The following is a 15,907-nucleotide window of genomic DNA, read 5'->3' as shown; positions in this document are numbered from 1 at the left end:
TTCCTCCTCTGGCGAGGAGGAAAGCCCCACCTCTAGCAGAGAGGAGGTGGTGGGACCAGGGGATGCTAGGGAGAGCCTCAACACCGACTCTGAGCAAGCTGGAGATGAGGGAAGTACCCCTTTGCCAGCGCCCACTCTGCGCAGTAGGTTTCGGTACAGGGAAGGGAGGAGAAGGTTGGGGGTCACGCGACTGTTATGCTGGAGGAGGTACAAGGATGGACCACTCCCAGATTCTGCTAGCGACTGAGCCAGACGTGAACTTGTGACGCTCTTCACTGTAAATAGTTTGCACAAATAATAAAGCCTGGAAAAGACAGGTCAGAGTCTTGCCTGTTTGCTCTCGAGCAACCACACCACCATCTGACAGCCAGGCTTCAGGTTGCGAACTCTTGCCAGTTTAGTTGCCTTCCAACTCATGGAGGGTGACCTTCTGAAGTGGGTGGTTTCCTTTGCTTGTGGAAGCTCCCTGGGCATTTCAGAACCCCAATATTTCAGCAGGTTTTATGTCTGATATGAACATAAGAAGCTGTGTTATACTGAGTAAGACCATTGGTCAATATAGCTGAGCATTGACTACGTTGGCTGGCAATGACTCTCCAGGATTTCAGACCATGGTCTCTTCTGGTCCTACCTGGAGATGCTGAAGACTGAATCTGGGACCTTCTGTATGCAAAGCAGATGCTCTACCATTGAGCTACAGCCTTTCTGGCCTTGACACAGGCTTCTCCATGCCACTGTCATAACATGAAAAGTGGTATTTCATTATATAGTTTTTCTTTGATACATGAAGCGTTTCTTCACCAATGGCAACAGAACTACAGAAAACCACCACGTATAAGAAACCTGTAACAAACCACAGTACTTGTTTGGGTGGCTGTATGGGGTAGTCATTATAAGAAAGGTTTTTCCAGCATCCTACATAATCCAGCTAAGTTGTAAACTGGGCCCTGACTGAGACCATGGGAAGCCAATTACTTAGGAGATGCAAGATATGGCTGACGGCAGGCAGACCAGATGCTACAATTCTTCCAACACTTCCCAGTGCAAATCCTTCATTATTCAGGAAGTGGTATAATATCATTATTCGAATCTGGATGAATATGGTAAAGAGATGAATATGGTAAAGAGATGAATAGTGTATGGCTACTCACATGCAAACTGAAGTGTAGCTTCTCTGCTCAATATGCTGCCAAACATGTTGGTGGTAAAGCACTGATACTGCCCAGAATCTTTTGTTTCGCTGGGGTTATTGATGATAATGCTCCCTTCTATCACGCTGTACCGGTAATCACTTTCGGTGTCTATCTCCGTTCCATTCCGGAGCCATCTTGGGAGGAAAGCAGAGAAAGTGGTCTGAGAGGGGTCCATTTCAAGGCAACGTAGAAGATGTAAACACAGTGTAATTGTAAGAACAACGCTTTTCAGGTGTTGCTATCTGAAAGTGTGCTAACACTCAAGGGGGGGGGGGGAATCACCATCCCCTGTTACCAATCTGGCTGCCTTCCAACTCACAGTGACCTTCTGAAGCGTGATGCTTCCTGTACTTGTGGCTGCTCCCCATGCATTTAGAACTCTTAAAAAATGAAATCTTCGCTTTTCTTCACCTATCTTCATGATTCTATCCTAATTTGAAAACTAATAAATATGGACCAAAAGAGACAAAGAATCCTAATATTCTGGTAGCTCCATCGGTAGAGCGTGAAGACTCTGCATCTCAAGGTCATGGGTTCGGGCCCCAATTTGGGCAAGAGGTTCCTGCTTTGCAAGGGGGTTGGACTAGATGACCCTTGGGTTACTTCCAACTCTGCGGTTCTGGTGATTCTGACTCCAGGAAGCTCCTCACTTCAGATAGTCAACCTCCATGAATTGGAAGGTGGTGGAAATGGCAAGGGGGGGTGTGTTTGGAACTAGAGTGCTGCCCCCTCTCATCTGCTAACTTAGCATGTTATCTGAAAACCTGAAGAAGGCTATTTATTTATTATATGGATAAAAGGATTTCTGCACTACCCATATCATAAAATAACATGGTGGCCTGCAACAATAAAGCAGAAAACACCATTAAAATCAGTATAAATCACCAGCTTTAAAAAGTATTCAAGAGACTCCTGAAGGTCAATAGAAAGGATGTCTTCCAGATCTCTGCTGGAAGAGCATTCCACAGCATGGGAACAGTGACATTAAATGCCCTGCTTCTTGCTGAGGCCAGTCAGGCCTCTGGATCACATTACATACCTGTGTAATTAACATAACCTTTTTGTGGAACAATTAGACACGACGGAGAAAATCGATGGTCAAAATCACCTGCTTTTTAAAAAAAAATTATGAAAAACAGTTGAAGAGTACATAACAAGGGCACAAAGTCACATATATATTTCGGAAATACTTCTGGATCAAATAAGTAACCAACCCAGGGAGAATGAATCCGGCAAGCATTTTGTTTTTTACCTGTAGGTTGGTGCTGGGTTCCCTCGTGCTTGACAGGTGAGGGATACTTTCTTCTCATCTGAATCCATGGGGAAAATTACATTGTCAGGCTCTTGTATAAACACCGGCCCATAATCGACACTCTCTGTGAGGAGAGAAAGGACATTTTTTTTTTCTAGAGATCAGAGTGAAAGCTTTGTATTAGCCTTGCACAATAAGGGGTATTGGGGGGGGGTGCATGCTTGAGTTATTTCAGACATGGTTCATACATGCATGTTCCTTCCTTGATTACTGGCTCAGCAAGTAGAAATGTAGAATCATAGATTTGGAAGGGACCACAAGGGTCCTCTAGTCCAACCCCCTGCAATGCAGGAATCTTTTGCCCAGTGTGGGGCACAATTGAAAAAACGTTATTGTCACTTGTACAACTTGTATACAGTGAGATTACTCAAGTACCCCCCACTCAGCTCTCTTGGTCTTAATTCCCCTCGTTTACTGACTCATACCCACCAAACCCAAAAAGTCAGTTGCCCTTTTGTTATCTTTTCATTCAGCAACCTAACAGCCCATGGATAGAAGCTGTTCTTTACCCTGTTGGTGCGACTAATCATGCTTCTATATCTTCTGCCTGAGGGCAGGAGATCAAGAAAGTGCCGGCCAGGGTGTGAATCATCCCTGAGAATTTTCCTCACTCTCCTGAGGCAACGTTCTTCCGCAATGTCATCCAGTGGATTCACGGGACAGCCCATAATATATTGTGCTGTATTCACCGCCCTCTGTGGGCATTTCCAATCAGTTGATGTCAAACCAGCGTACCACACCATGATGCAGTATGAAAGGACACTTTCTATTGTGGACCGGTAGAAGGAGATCATCAAATGTTGACTGACATCGTTTTTTCGCAATACATGACCCTGAGATTAAAAGGCTTATGCTCTACCAGCTGAGCTTTCCCAGTGATTCCTTGCACATGTGAAAAGGCTACCTCACAGTCTGAATACAAGAAGAGCCTGCTGAATCACACCAATGTCCCATCTAGTCCAGCATCCCATCCTCACAATGGCCAAACCAAATGCCTGTGGGAAGCTGGCCATGAGCACAACAGTACTCTGCCCAACTGTGATGTCAAGCAATTGGTATTCAGAGGCATGAATGTCTCTGGCTCTGGAGGTAGAGCACAGCCTTTGACAGACTTGCCCTCCATGAATTTGCCTAGTCCTCTTTAAAATATGTTTACTATTTCTCAAGAGTGGAACTGCTAAAAGCCAACAAGATGCACAAATCAATCGGAGGAAAACAACCTCTCCCATAACTGCGAGTGTAACTGTGACTGGGTTGCTTAAATCATCTTCTTCATAGTCAATGTTAAGGAGTAAATATGGAGCGATGGGCCAGGTCACTGGTAGCTTTCTTCTTTATAAATCTGTCTAACCCCTTTTAAAGCCACCCCAGTTGGTGGCCGTCAATGTAAGTTCCATAATGTAGCTACACATTTCATGAAAAACTTTATTTTCTGTATCCTGAGTCTTCCAACATTCAGCTTCATTGGTTACCCATGAGTTCTAGTGTTAGGAGAGCTGGAGAAAAACTATTCACCATCCACTTTCTCCATGCCATGAATAATTTCATGAACTTCTTTTCTCTAAACTAAAAAGGCCCAAATCATTCCTCAAAGGGGAGTTGTTCAATGGAGGGGAGAAAACAAGAGAGACTTGTGCATGATTCTCTGAAGACTAACAAACTCATTTTGGCATCAGGTTTTGTTGAGGAGCATTTGGAGATTGCTTATCTAGGGCTGCCAGATGTCTAGGAAAACACAACCATCAGCTTAGTCTCCTTCTGTACCTTGAGGTGTTTTAACATGCAAAAATATCAGCGTAAGGGCAGGACTGGTATTGAGGATCTCCAATACTACTACCCTTGAGGACACCTCAACCTGCTTGGTCTGTAAGGTCTCTGGGCAGCATGGTTGTTGGCCCAGTCACAGCATCTGTGTTTTGCCTCTTGCTCAACTCTATAGCTCTCCCATCCCAATAACAATAGTAGTAATTATCTCTCTTTCAAAGGAACACATGCATAATAGGTGATGGAATATGCTTCCTTTTTCTTTGTCACAGGGGACAGAAGGCTGACATTTGCTGGCATCATTGTGGGACATTTGCTGAGGCCTATATCCTGCCAGGGCTCCCACCATGAACCCCTGGATCTTCTGGCTCCCCTCCCTGGTGTTGCTACTAGCTCACCTGCCCTCTCCAAGCATGGCAAAAATGAAAACACAGAAGATCACTGATCATGCCCTCTCTCGCTGGACAGTGTTGTAAATTGGACCCAGCAGGAAAGGGTAAGCAAATGTGATTAGGACATGAGCACCTAGCTCAGGGTTTCCCAAACTTGGGTCTCCAGCTGTTTCTGGACTACAGCTCCCATCGCCCCTGACCACTGGTCCTGCTAGCTAGGGATGATGGGAGCTGTAGTCCAAAAACAGCTGGAGACCCAAGTTTCAGAAATGCTGATCTAGCCTATGGTGATAAGACATCTGCTTTTCATACAGATGTTCTCCAGTTCTATCCCCAGCATCTCCAGGCAGGGCTAGGGATGTCACCTGTCTGCAAACCCACAGAGCGGCGGTCGGTCAGTGTAGACCACATTGAGGTAGAGGGACCAATTGTCTGACTCAGTCTGAGGCAGCTTCCTATGGTTCCCTAGTCAGCATTGCTCCTGATTGTGGTTTTACTTCATGGCAGTGGTGCGTAGCTATGATCTGCTATTCTAAACTTCCCACAATGCCTCAGTGCAATGCTATATGAGACACCGTAGGAGATGACTCACTGTATTAGGAACAGACAGGCAAGCATGAGTGCAGAGGGGCTCTGTCAGCTGCCCAAAGGTGCCACATACTGACATTAGGCCTGTATTTCCTCGCTGATGAACCTCCATGTGGGGAAATGCCTCACCATTTGAATTTCTACCTTGTCACACAGCTACTCAGACTCATGAGGAGGATGGAAATGGCAGCATTAACTATCCAGGAACAAGGTAACACTTTTTTTACAGCACTTTGCATAATCACTGCTCTATAACCATCAAATAATTTGCTTCATAACTTTGTGTGTCTAATTCCCGTGACATGGATGCTCTTAAACAAGCCAACGATTTTCATCTGCTAATTTGGAAGATTTTCACTTATGCACCAAAATACCCTTATGCATAAGGGTTTGCATGATTGGGCTCTTCTGCTTCTCAGCAGACATAATGATTCAGATCAATCCTTGTCAATTTGGGACCTCATAGGAGCATGAAGGGGGTAGCTAGGAAATTACAGATATGAATATCAGCAATCTATCTACAGGAGACTCATAGGAAGACATCTGCAGATATTTATTTTCCATTACTTTTCTACTCCACCCATCTTCAAACGAGCATCGTGGCTTACAACATCTGAAAACAGCACCACAGACAAAAAAGGTAACAAACCTGAAAATCCATTCATCTGAAAGATACAGCTTGCTATTTTTAAAAGGTGGAGTTCTAGTTATGAGCCTCCTCAGGAACAAATCCCATCAAATTCAGTACTGCTTTCTCTCAGTTAAGCATGAATAAGACATTAGCCTGAAGTTTATGTCCAGAACCATGCACCTTATTACTGACTGTCTGGAATCAAGCTTACTGTATTCTACAATTATTTTAATTAAAACTTAAAGTAAAAACAAAAAAACAGCAACACGCACAAGCTTGAAAGCATTAGGAACATACAGGCTTTTGCCATTGCAAATGCATTTGTCTTTAAGGTGTCATGAGATTCACTGGTTTTCTTACTGCTACAGGTTAAAGACAAACCTGTCACATAGTTTGGCCACATTCCCACCATACCTTTAAATTGCTATGGTACCACTTTAAAACAGCATGGGTTTCTCTCAAAGAACCCTGGGAACTGTAGTTTGTTAAGGGTGGTGAGAGTTGTTAAGAGAGAACCCTATCATGTAGCTACAATTCCCAGAGTTCTCCATGGATAGAGATTGATTGTTAAAACATTTTGCTCTTGACAGTGGAAATGCTACTACTACTACTACTACTACTACTACTACTAAACATATGTGTTGGAGAGAGCACACACACATTGTTGTTAGCCTCCACCTTTCTCAACGGACAATGGAGTGATGTCAAACAACTGCATTAGCAGCACTAAACTGGCCTCCCCAAGACATAAACCTGGGCAGTGTGTATGGAGGTCCTGGGCTGCCCAGATGACAAAACCCTGCTCTCAGCCTTCCTTATCTGGTCCAAAGGAAAGCAGAGCAATAAGTTTGGCACCAGCTTGGATGCAGGTGTTGCCCTGCATACAAAGCACCATCCAGCCGTCCTATGGACTCAACTCAGGATGAGTGATGTCATCAACATGTCAAATTAATGTACATGGAATTATTCCACCTTCAACTCATAAAGTCAGGATGTACTCTGGGGAGAGTCCCCTTGCCCCAAAATTCTTCCTCTTGTTTTATAACGTAAAGCAAGGTCGTTTCGAATTTCTGTGCTAATTTTGTTCCATGGTTCCGCCATCTGCATTCCTCAGACCGACTAAGGTGCTCAAAGCTTGCTCATTCTTTGAAGTGGAACACTCTAATCCCTTCCTCTTGATTAAGTGATGGTTGATTGCTGAAATTTACTTTAATGTGTTTTTCTTCTTTTTAAAAAACGGGAATTTAATTTAAGAACAATACTTTTTTCTCTGAGCAATCAGTTTGCTCGGGAGTCTCTAAGTTGGAAAAGCCAGTCATGGTCTCAGGAAAGAAGCATGTTAATGTGACTTTTAAAGCATGACTCTGGCAGTTTTAGTAGTAGTAGTAACTGTAATTATAATTATAATTCCTTTTGAACAAGTGACTATTTCTCACCCCATGCTACAATTCTAAATTGGTAGTGTGGGAATGTGCATGGGTCCTAAAAGGAAGCAAATCAGTATAAAAAATTATGAGTTCCTATTGAAAATAGTTTCACCTCCCCCTCCCTAAAGTGATTTTCTACAGTGCTTATAGTTGCTGACTCAATTCTGAGTTTAGTTGAGGGGAATTCATTTATCACTGGTGCAGATCATCCTCAGTAAAAGTGTTCTAACACTCATTCTGAGAGATTTCTTTATTACTTTTTAGGGCTGAGTCAAAATAGCTGCTCCACAATATTTATGGGTGGCAAAACTAGAGGGGTACTCAGTATTCTTGAGGCAAGGAGAGTGGTAGAGTTCTCCCACAGTTTTTAATTCAGAAAATTCTCTTTTCCAAATTTTCAGCTCAATGTTCAGTGACTGAAATGGGAAGCATAGGCGTGAAGCCATTTCCTTCCTTCAACAATAGTCAAATAATGTTGAAAGATATTAAAACTGGATCAACATTTGTGCCCAAAAATTCACAGAAGGGAAATTTGGGAGGCCATTTTGCTGAATATTTTCCAGGAGATGATGGGCATTCTTTTACAGTTCAGGAGGAGACTGAAAATGATAATTTTCTTTTTTAAGGGCAGAAAGTACTCTTCTGATAAAAGGGGAGGCTGATGGGCAACATTGTGCCTATAGGTCACATTTAGGACTCCAGATTAATACCCCCAAGCACTGAGAGGCTTGATGCTACTATTCCTGAAACACTGACTGATTGGAAATTATCCAAGAGGTTTTTTTAAGCAGAGGAATCAGCTGCCACCTTTTGGCCCCAATGCCGTCCTATGTTATGAATATAAGAATGTAGGAACAGCCTGATGGATCAGACCAATAGCCCATCCTGTTTTCACAGTAGCCAGTGGGAAACTAGAATTTATTTTTTAAAAAGGCAAAACCAGAATTACAACTCATTAAATAAGTAGATGCCAAGGCAGAGGAATTAAATCTCTACCACCGCTACAAAATTCTCCAAGCTGCCTGCTTATCGACTTTTATTATCTGTCTTTCACACCAATATGTGAGCAAGAATGTAAAATGGGAAGGGATATTAATAGGTTATAAAGAGTCATGGCAAGGATGTTGATACATAATAAATCAAAGACATCCCTTAACAAAGACAGATCTGTTGAGAAATAGATATAGACAGGCATATGCCATCACTTACGACTGTAATTTCCCAAGGGCAGAAACCCCCCCTCCTGTTCTTCATCAGGACTTTTACAAACACCTGTCAGTATTTTTTTTATATAATAATAATAAAAAAACCAATTTCTGAAACTCGGCAACGTCAGTACTTGCTATTGTCACAACGGTGTGTCTACCAGGACTCTGTCGATTTTAAATATACATGTGCTTATTAGTTTTCCTTTTTGCAGAGGGTACTTGTGGAAAGTACCCACAAAAGCTTCCTTCACACACACACACCCTCCCTTGTGGAAACTGCTAACGTTCTGAATGAATTGAAAACCTCATATTTACCATACTTTTCCATATATTAGACAAGGTTTTTTTTACTCAAAAATAAAGTAAAAAATGGGGAGGGGGATTGTCTTATACATGGGTAGTGCAGAGGGAGGATGGGCGATTGATTGCATCCGCAAGCAGGATCTAGCGATTGGGTGGGTGAATGGTGTCTGCTTTGGATTCGCTGCTGCTTTGTCAAATGGGCAAGTTATTAGCTGATGCGGCAAGGGCTGCTTTGGATTGGCTGCCGCTTCCGCAATTTGCCTTGCATCGCTTGTGATTGTTCGCATTTGCCACTTGGGTGAATGATATTTGGTTCAGCATTCCCACCCCCCCAAAAAATTGCTCAACAACTGTGGGCATTACCCCTCAAAAAACCCCAACAACTCTGGTCAATTCTCCCCCAAAAAAGCTCAATACATGGGGGCGTCTTATAGACCAGGCATTGGCAAACTTGGCCCTCCAGATGTTTTGAGACTACAATTCCCATCAACCATGACCACTGGTCCTGTTAGCTAGGGATGGTGGGAGTTGTAGTCCCAAAACAGCTGGAGGGCCAGGTTTGCCTATGTTTGTCATCCAATGAAGCCGCATGTCAGATGATTCTGGAAAGAACCATTTCACACAGCACATACCATAGCTGAAGTATAGAACTTGCTCCCATAGGAGGCAGCAATGGCCATCAAATTGGATGGTCTTAAAAGGAGGATTTGACAAACTCATTGGAAAGGCTGTCAATGGCCACTAGGCCTGATGGTTTTCCACAGATCTGAGGGCAATGAAACAATCGTTGAGATGGCTAGAGCGCCGGTGGCGGATAACTCATTCCGAATCTGACCGGACACAGGTTAGAGCTCAACGTCGAGCCTATCAAGTGGTGATAGCGACGATGAAGAAGACCTTCTTCGCCGCCTCTATTGCATCTGCAGAAAACAGCAGCAGGAGACTTTTTCAGGTGGTTCACAATTTAGCAGAACCACCTGCGACATCGGGGCCCAGTACGGGCCACATGATCTCCTGCAATGATTTTGCAAAGTTTTTTTGCAGATAAAAGTGCTCAGATTCGGGAAGAAGTAGACTCCACCGTGGGACTAGGGCCAGGGCAGGAGAGTGCTAGAGTCCTGTCTAGTCAAGTTGTGTGGGATCAATTCCAATCTGTTACCTCCGAGGATGTGGACAGGCTGCTTGGACGAGTAAAGCCAACCACCTGTCTCCTGGATCCTTGCCCATCCTGGCTTAGAAAAGCTAGCCGGGAAGGACTGGGCGATGGGCTTCGTGGGGTGGTGAATGCTTCCCTCCGTGAGGGAGCCTTCCCAGACCTGCTGAAAGAGGCGGTTATTAAACCGCTTCTTAAAAAACCATCTTTAGATGCGATCATGATGGCCAATTATCGCTCAGTCTCAAATCTTCCATTCTTGGGCAAGAGTGGTTGCTGAACAACTCCAGGCACGCCTGGAAGAAGCGGACCATTTGGATCCCTTCCAGTCAGGATTCAGGCCTCATCATGGGACTGAAACTGCCTTGGTCGCACTGGTTGATGATCTCCGGCGGGCGAAGGACAAAGGTGAGAGCAGTTTCCTAGTTCTGCTGGATCTCTCAGCGGCGTTTGATACCATCGACCATAACATCCTTCTGGACCGTCTTGAGGGGCTGGGAGCTGGGAGAACTGTCATACAGTGGTTCCGCTCCTTCCTCCTGGGCCGTGTTCAGAAAGTGGTTGGGGGGGATGAGTGTTCAGACCCCTGGGCTCTCACTTGTGGGGTGCCTCAGGGTTCTGTCCTCTCCCCCATGCTTTTCAACATTTACATGCAGCCACTGGGAGAGATCATCAGGAGGTTTGGGCTGGGTGTTCATCAGTATGCGGATGATACCCAGCTCTACCTCTCTTTTAAATCAGAACCAGTGAAGGCGGTGAAGGTCCTGTGTGAGTGTCTGGAGGCGGTTGGAGGATGGATGGCGGCTAACAGATTGAGGTTGAATCCTGACAAGACAGAAGTACTGTTTTGGGGGGACAGGAGGCGGGCAGGTGTGGAGGATTCCCTGGTCCTGAATGGGGTAACTGTGCCCCTGAAGGACCAGGTGCGCAGCCTGGGAGTCATTTTGGACTCACAGCTGTCCATGGAGGCACAGGTCAAATCTGTATCCAGGGCAGCTGTTTACCAGCTCCATCTGGTACGTAGGCTGAGGCCCTATCTGCCTGCAGACTGTCTCGCCAGAGTGGTGCATGCTCTGGTTATCTCCCGCTTGGACTACTGCAATGCGCTCTACGTGGGGCTACCTTTGAAGGTGACCCAGAAACTAAAACTAATCCAGAATGCGGCAGCTAGACTGGTGACTGGGAGTGGCTGCCGAGACCATATAACACCGGTCTTGAAAGACCTACATTGGCTCCCAGTACGTTTCCGAGCACAATTCAAAGTGTTGGTGCTGACCTTTAAAGCCCTAAACGGCCTTGGTCCAGTATATCTGAAGGAGCGTCTCCTCCCCCATTGTTCTGCCCGGACACTGAGGTCCAGCTCCGAGGGCCTTCTGGCGGTTCCCTCACTGCGAGAGGCCAAGTTACAGGGAACCAGGCAGAGGGCCTTCTCGGTAGTGGTGCCCGCCCTGTGGAACGCCCTCCCATTAGATGTCAAAGCGATAAACAACTACCTGACATTCAGAAGACATCTGAAGGCAGCCCTGTTCAGGGAAGTTTTTAATATGTGACATTTTAGTGTATTTTTCATCTTTGTTGGAAGCCGCCCAGAGTGGCTGGGGAAACCCAGCCAGATGGGCGGGGTACAAATAATAAATTGTTGTTGTTGTTGTTGTTGTTGTTGTTGTTGTTGTTGTTGTTGTTGTTGTTGTTATGACTGTGCATTGTCTTCGCAATCTGAGACAGTAGTGCTTCTAATAATAGTTGTTAGAAGCCCTTTTCATGTAGTAAAAAAAAAATGCTCTTTTCATGTAGTAAAAAAGAAAGAAAGAAAAGATAAGTGCTAAGATGGCTCAGAGAAATCAGGTGCTCTCTGTTGTTTGACACATCATTTTCACTTTGGTACTCATTCTTTGGATATTTGCCTTCAATTTACTGTTGCTTTGTCTATAAGTCAGGTGATTCCTCCTCAGGGTCTTTCAATTAACCTTCATTACTGGGGAAAGAGACAGTCTGATCTCTTAATCAGCTCTGAAATTCTCAGCGTAATGTGTACAGAAAGCAACTTTAAAAAATATAAAAAAATATTGCTGTGTCTTTGAAGACACATGGGTGTCTGCTATAGATCTCCAAGCCAGACTGAAGACTCTGGATGATGCTTTCCTACAGCAGATTACCAAACATTCAAAAGGGAGAGAGAGATCATTGTCCTGGGAGACAACCACTGAGATAATAAACATAATAAATAGTAATGAATAATAATAACTACCCTGATATTTGTTGGAACTCAAACTCTGCCAAGAATGAACTATAGGAATATGGAGTACAGTGGTACCTCGGGTTAAGTACTTAATTCGTTCTGGAGGTCCGTTCTTAACCTGAAACTGTTAACCTGAAGCACCACTTTAGCTGATGGGGCCTCCTGCTGCTGCCGTGCTACTGGAGCACAATTTCTGTTCTCATCCTGAGGCAAAGTTCTTAACCCGAGGTACTATTTCTGGGTTAGAGGAGTCTGTAACCTGAAGCGTACCGAGGTACCACTGTATAGGATATATAGAAAGAGGCCTAGTGGGCAGTCCACCACTGTCTACCTTATTCCCACCAGCAGATCCTGCAACCACTATTCCTGCCCACAGCGTATTCCTTGTAAGGATGCTATGTTGTCATTCCATGGGCAATCTTGGACTCAGCTCTAAGTGGAAGCTCTCTAAAACTCATTTTGTTCATGAACCTAGAGATATTTAACTGCTGCAATTGCCTTTTATGGTATATTTACTCTGAGAGCTTTGTGATATTTGTTGTTCTATTACCTGGTGTTTGTATTTAATCTGCCACCTGTTTTTATAGTGGTTCCCCCCCTTTTTTGTTGTATGAATGTTGCTAGTCAATTTGAACATTGTTTTTTTTTAGGAAGGCAGGATGTGAAAATTGTAAACAAACAGGCAAAGTTCTCCAGCTGCTTCAAATTGAAGAGCCTGATGTACTCATTTTGAATAGTCTGGGTTACAAATGTACATAATGCCATGGCTCTCCTCGTTGAAGTGGTACAGATGTTTCTGTTGTAAGCTGTTTATGACAGTAACAAGAAACCTGTGGTTCATTAGCTAGGGCTAGGGCTGATGAAAGGGACACGGGTGGCGCTGTGGGTTAAACCACAGAGCCTAGGACTTGCCTATCAGAAGGTTGGCGGTTTGAATACCCGCGACGGGGTGAGCTCCCATTGCTCGGTCCCTGCTCCTGCCAACCTAGCAGTTCAAAAGCGCGTCAAAGTGCAAGTAGATAAATAGGTACTGCTCCTGCGGGAAGGTAAACAGTGTTTCCGTGCGCTGCTCTGGTTCACCAGAAGTGGCTTAGTCATGCTGGCCACATGACCAGGAAGCTGTACGCAGGCTCCCCTGGCTAATAAAGTGAGATGAGCGCTGCAACCCCAGAGTTGGCCACAACTGGACCTAAGGGTCAGGGGTCCCTTTACCTTTACCTAGGGCTGATGAAAGTTGGAGTTAGCAATATCTGAATTAAAGAAGAGAAACGGACTCCTGTGTGGCTCGGATAATCCCTTTAAACCATGATCTATGTTTTAGGATGTAATTAGGTGATATCACCATTGATATCCTTGATTAATTTATGAGCAGAGGGCGATGTTTAGGTTACAAATTTATTGTAATGTATGATGGTAGTCTTTGTTTTTGTTTTGGTTCCTGTTTGTCTTTTGTAAGTTTTGGCGGTTTTAAATTTGGAGGCTTAAGTATATTATGTTGGTATGGGAAACTGTCGTGTGACGGGCCAATGGCCGTAATAAAGATCAATCCAATCCAACATCTGAAGGGCCACAGTTTCCCTATCAGTCTGATAAGGCTATGTGGGAATGTGTTTGCTTAAAACAACAGCAGTTAAACCACTTAATAGAGTATCACTGAAGGCCACAGCTGCCTAGTTGGGGATATTAAATGCCTAGTTCCTAATGCTCAAATGTATAAAAATCAAACTTACTTATATTCCACCCACAACACAAAAAACTCTGTGGAGAAGACACTTGAACTGACAATGCATAAATAAATTTATTGCTTGTTTTACTGTGTGGTGCATATAAGAATGTTCCACTGGACAAGTTTCTTTGTTTATATGTTCTTGTATTTACACGGGGCAGGGGAAATTAGTTTGGGGAAAAAATCTAACTTCATTTACCTGAAATGTCCTTCTACAGCTCAAAATATAAAATGAGATTCTGCACATTACTGATGTCAGATTGAGCAGAGAGGTGTTTATCCACAAATACCTATGACCTGTGAGGTAGCCTGACCACCTGTAATATCTTTCTAGATGACTAATCAAAGCTATTTTTTCTCCAGGTTCTCAAGCAAACAAGAGTATGCTGTAGTTTATTAGCTTGCTGTCATACTGGTGACTTGTTTACATAATGCTTCATTTTAAAAAAAAATCTAAGCAGGTTACCAAAAATAATATAAAATGTTTCCAAATTAGTCCTGATGAAATCAACTGACATCAAAAGCAAGTGGACATAATAAAATTATCAAATATAGACAAAATCACTAGTCTAAAAACAAATATACATGATAAAATTGCATGTCTGGGTAGACTTGCTTAAACAAAAATGGTTTTACAGGCATCAAAACCAAATGAGCTTTGGGGAACAATCCTTTGGCAAGATCTGCTGTCATTGGCACCTTAGTAAGCAATGGATCACCTGCTCAGCTGGCTGATTCCCCAGCTGGCTTTAAGTCCCCAACCCCAGCTCAGCCCAAGATGTGCTGGCTCTAAAACAAAACCAAAGTAAGTTCCCAACAAAAGGGGTATTCTGGGGCCATGGCAGGGGCAGGACCAGAGAGGGAACAGGTTGGATCCTAAGCCCATTCAGCTCAGTCATGTGATCTGGCAACCAGGACTAGAACAGTATATTAAAGGCTTGTTTCCCCTCTACCAGGCTTAGGCAGAGAAGTACAAGCAGCCCCACTGCTGAACAGGGTTTGGATCTGGTGCAACTTTATACTAGTTTAACTTGTACCAGCTTGCTTTACACCAGCTTCCAGGGCATTAAATTGTTGTCTCATAGTAAGTTCTTGACCACAGTAACCTTGTGGGAGAGGAGAAGAAATTGTTTGCACAGTATCTATAGTACTAATCTTATTTGCTAAGGCAAATTGCTTCTATTTTTGTCCAGGCCATTGTCCGTGGACTGACCACTTCATTGCCAACCACAGGCATTGAAGTGCATTTCGAAAAAATGCATGAATGAATTTTAAATGTTCACACAAATGAAATAATAAAAATAGAGGCTGCAAAATATTTTTAAAATCACATTCATATTCACTGTGCTGGACTCAAACAGAACACAGTTCTTTCTGATTTTCCCTTGCTTGGATTTTAATTTGACCTTATCTATTCTACTTTTTCTTCATAGCATATGGATGCTTTGAGGACTATTGATATAAATAATGTGATGATATGATTAAGCTGCATCCCTAAAGAAAGCAAGAGAGAGAGAAGTCACCCTAAATAATATGTATTGGATGATATTTATCATCTTAAGGATTTTTACACTGGAAAAAAATATGAAGGTGCTCATTATAGAAGACTTCTATAAAACATGTTTGATTGATGATAAAATTAGTTTGATAAATAGAAGCTCATAGTTGCAAACTACTGAACTAGTGTTCTGGAGTCAGTCTGAAAAATATTGGTGCAAAGGAGAAATATAATAGTTTCCTAACCCATTCTGTATTGACTTTCAAAGATATTGACATAAGTAATATAGAGCAGGTTAGGTTGTAATGCAATTTCATTTCATGTTGGGTTTTCCACAGATACCCTACTTTGGCTTCAGTAAGAAAAGAACCTTAGGAAATATGTTGAAAGCGCCTGTTTTAAGAGTACAGAAAGAGCTTTTATTTTATCTATTTTTTTGGCTGCGTGTTGTTTATTTAAATCTAGTGGCAGAT

The 15,907-nt window shown here is 43.3% G+C and overlaps 1 protein-coding gene across 3 annotated transcripts in view; it reads right to left on the bottom strand.

Moving 5' to 3' along the window:
- Window positions 1-15,907, bottom strand: part of CNTN5 (contactin 5) — a 689,184-nt gene that overhangs the window by 230,611 nt on the left and 442,666 nt on the right. For all 3 annotated transcript variants that reach the window (XM_081860152.1, XM_081860151.1, XM_081860153.1), the window contains 2 exons: window positions 2,446-2,569; window positions 1,152-1,327 (listed from right to left, as the gene is read on the bottom strand). In XM_081860152.1, the coding sequence (XP_081716278.1) occupies window positions 1,152-1,327; window positions 2,446-2,569 (300 nt within the window). The remainder of the gene's footprint in view (window positions 1-1,151; window positions 1,328-2,445; window positions 2,570-15,907) is intronic.

This window comes from Podarcis erhardii (genome assembly GCF_964252035.2).
Source record: "Podarcis erhardii genome assembly, chromosome: 4".
NCBI lineage: Eukaryota > Metazoa > Chordata > Lepidosauria > Squamata > Lacertidae > Podarcis > Podarcis erhardii.
The sequence above is the reverse complement of the archived record's forward strand: the minus strand, read 5'-3'. Positions and strand labels throughout refer to the sequence as shown.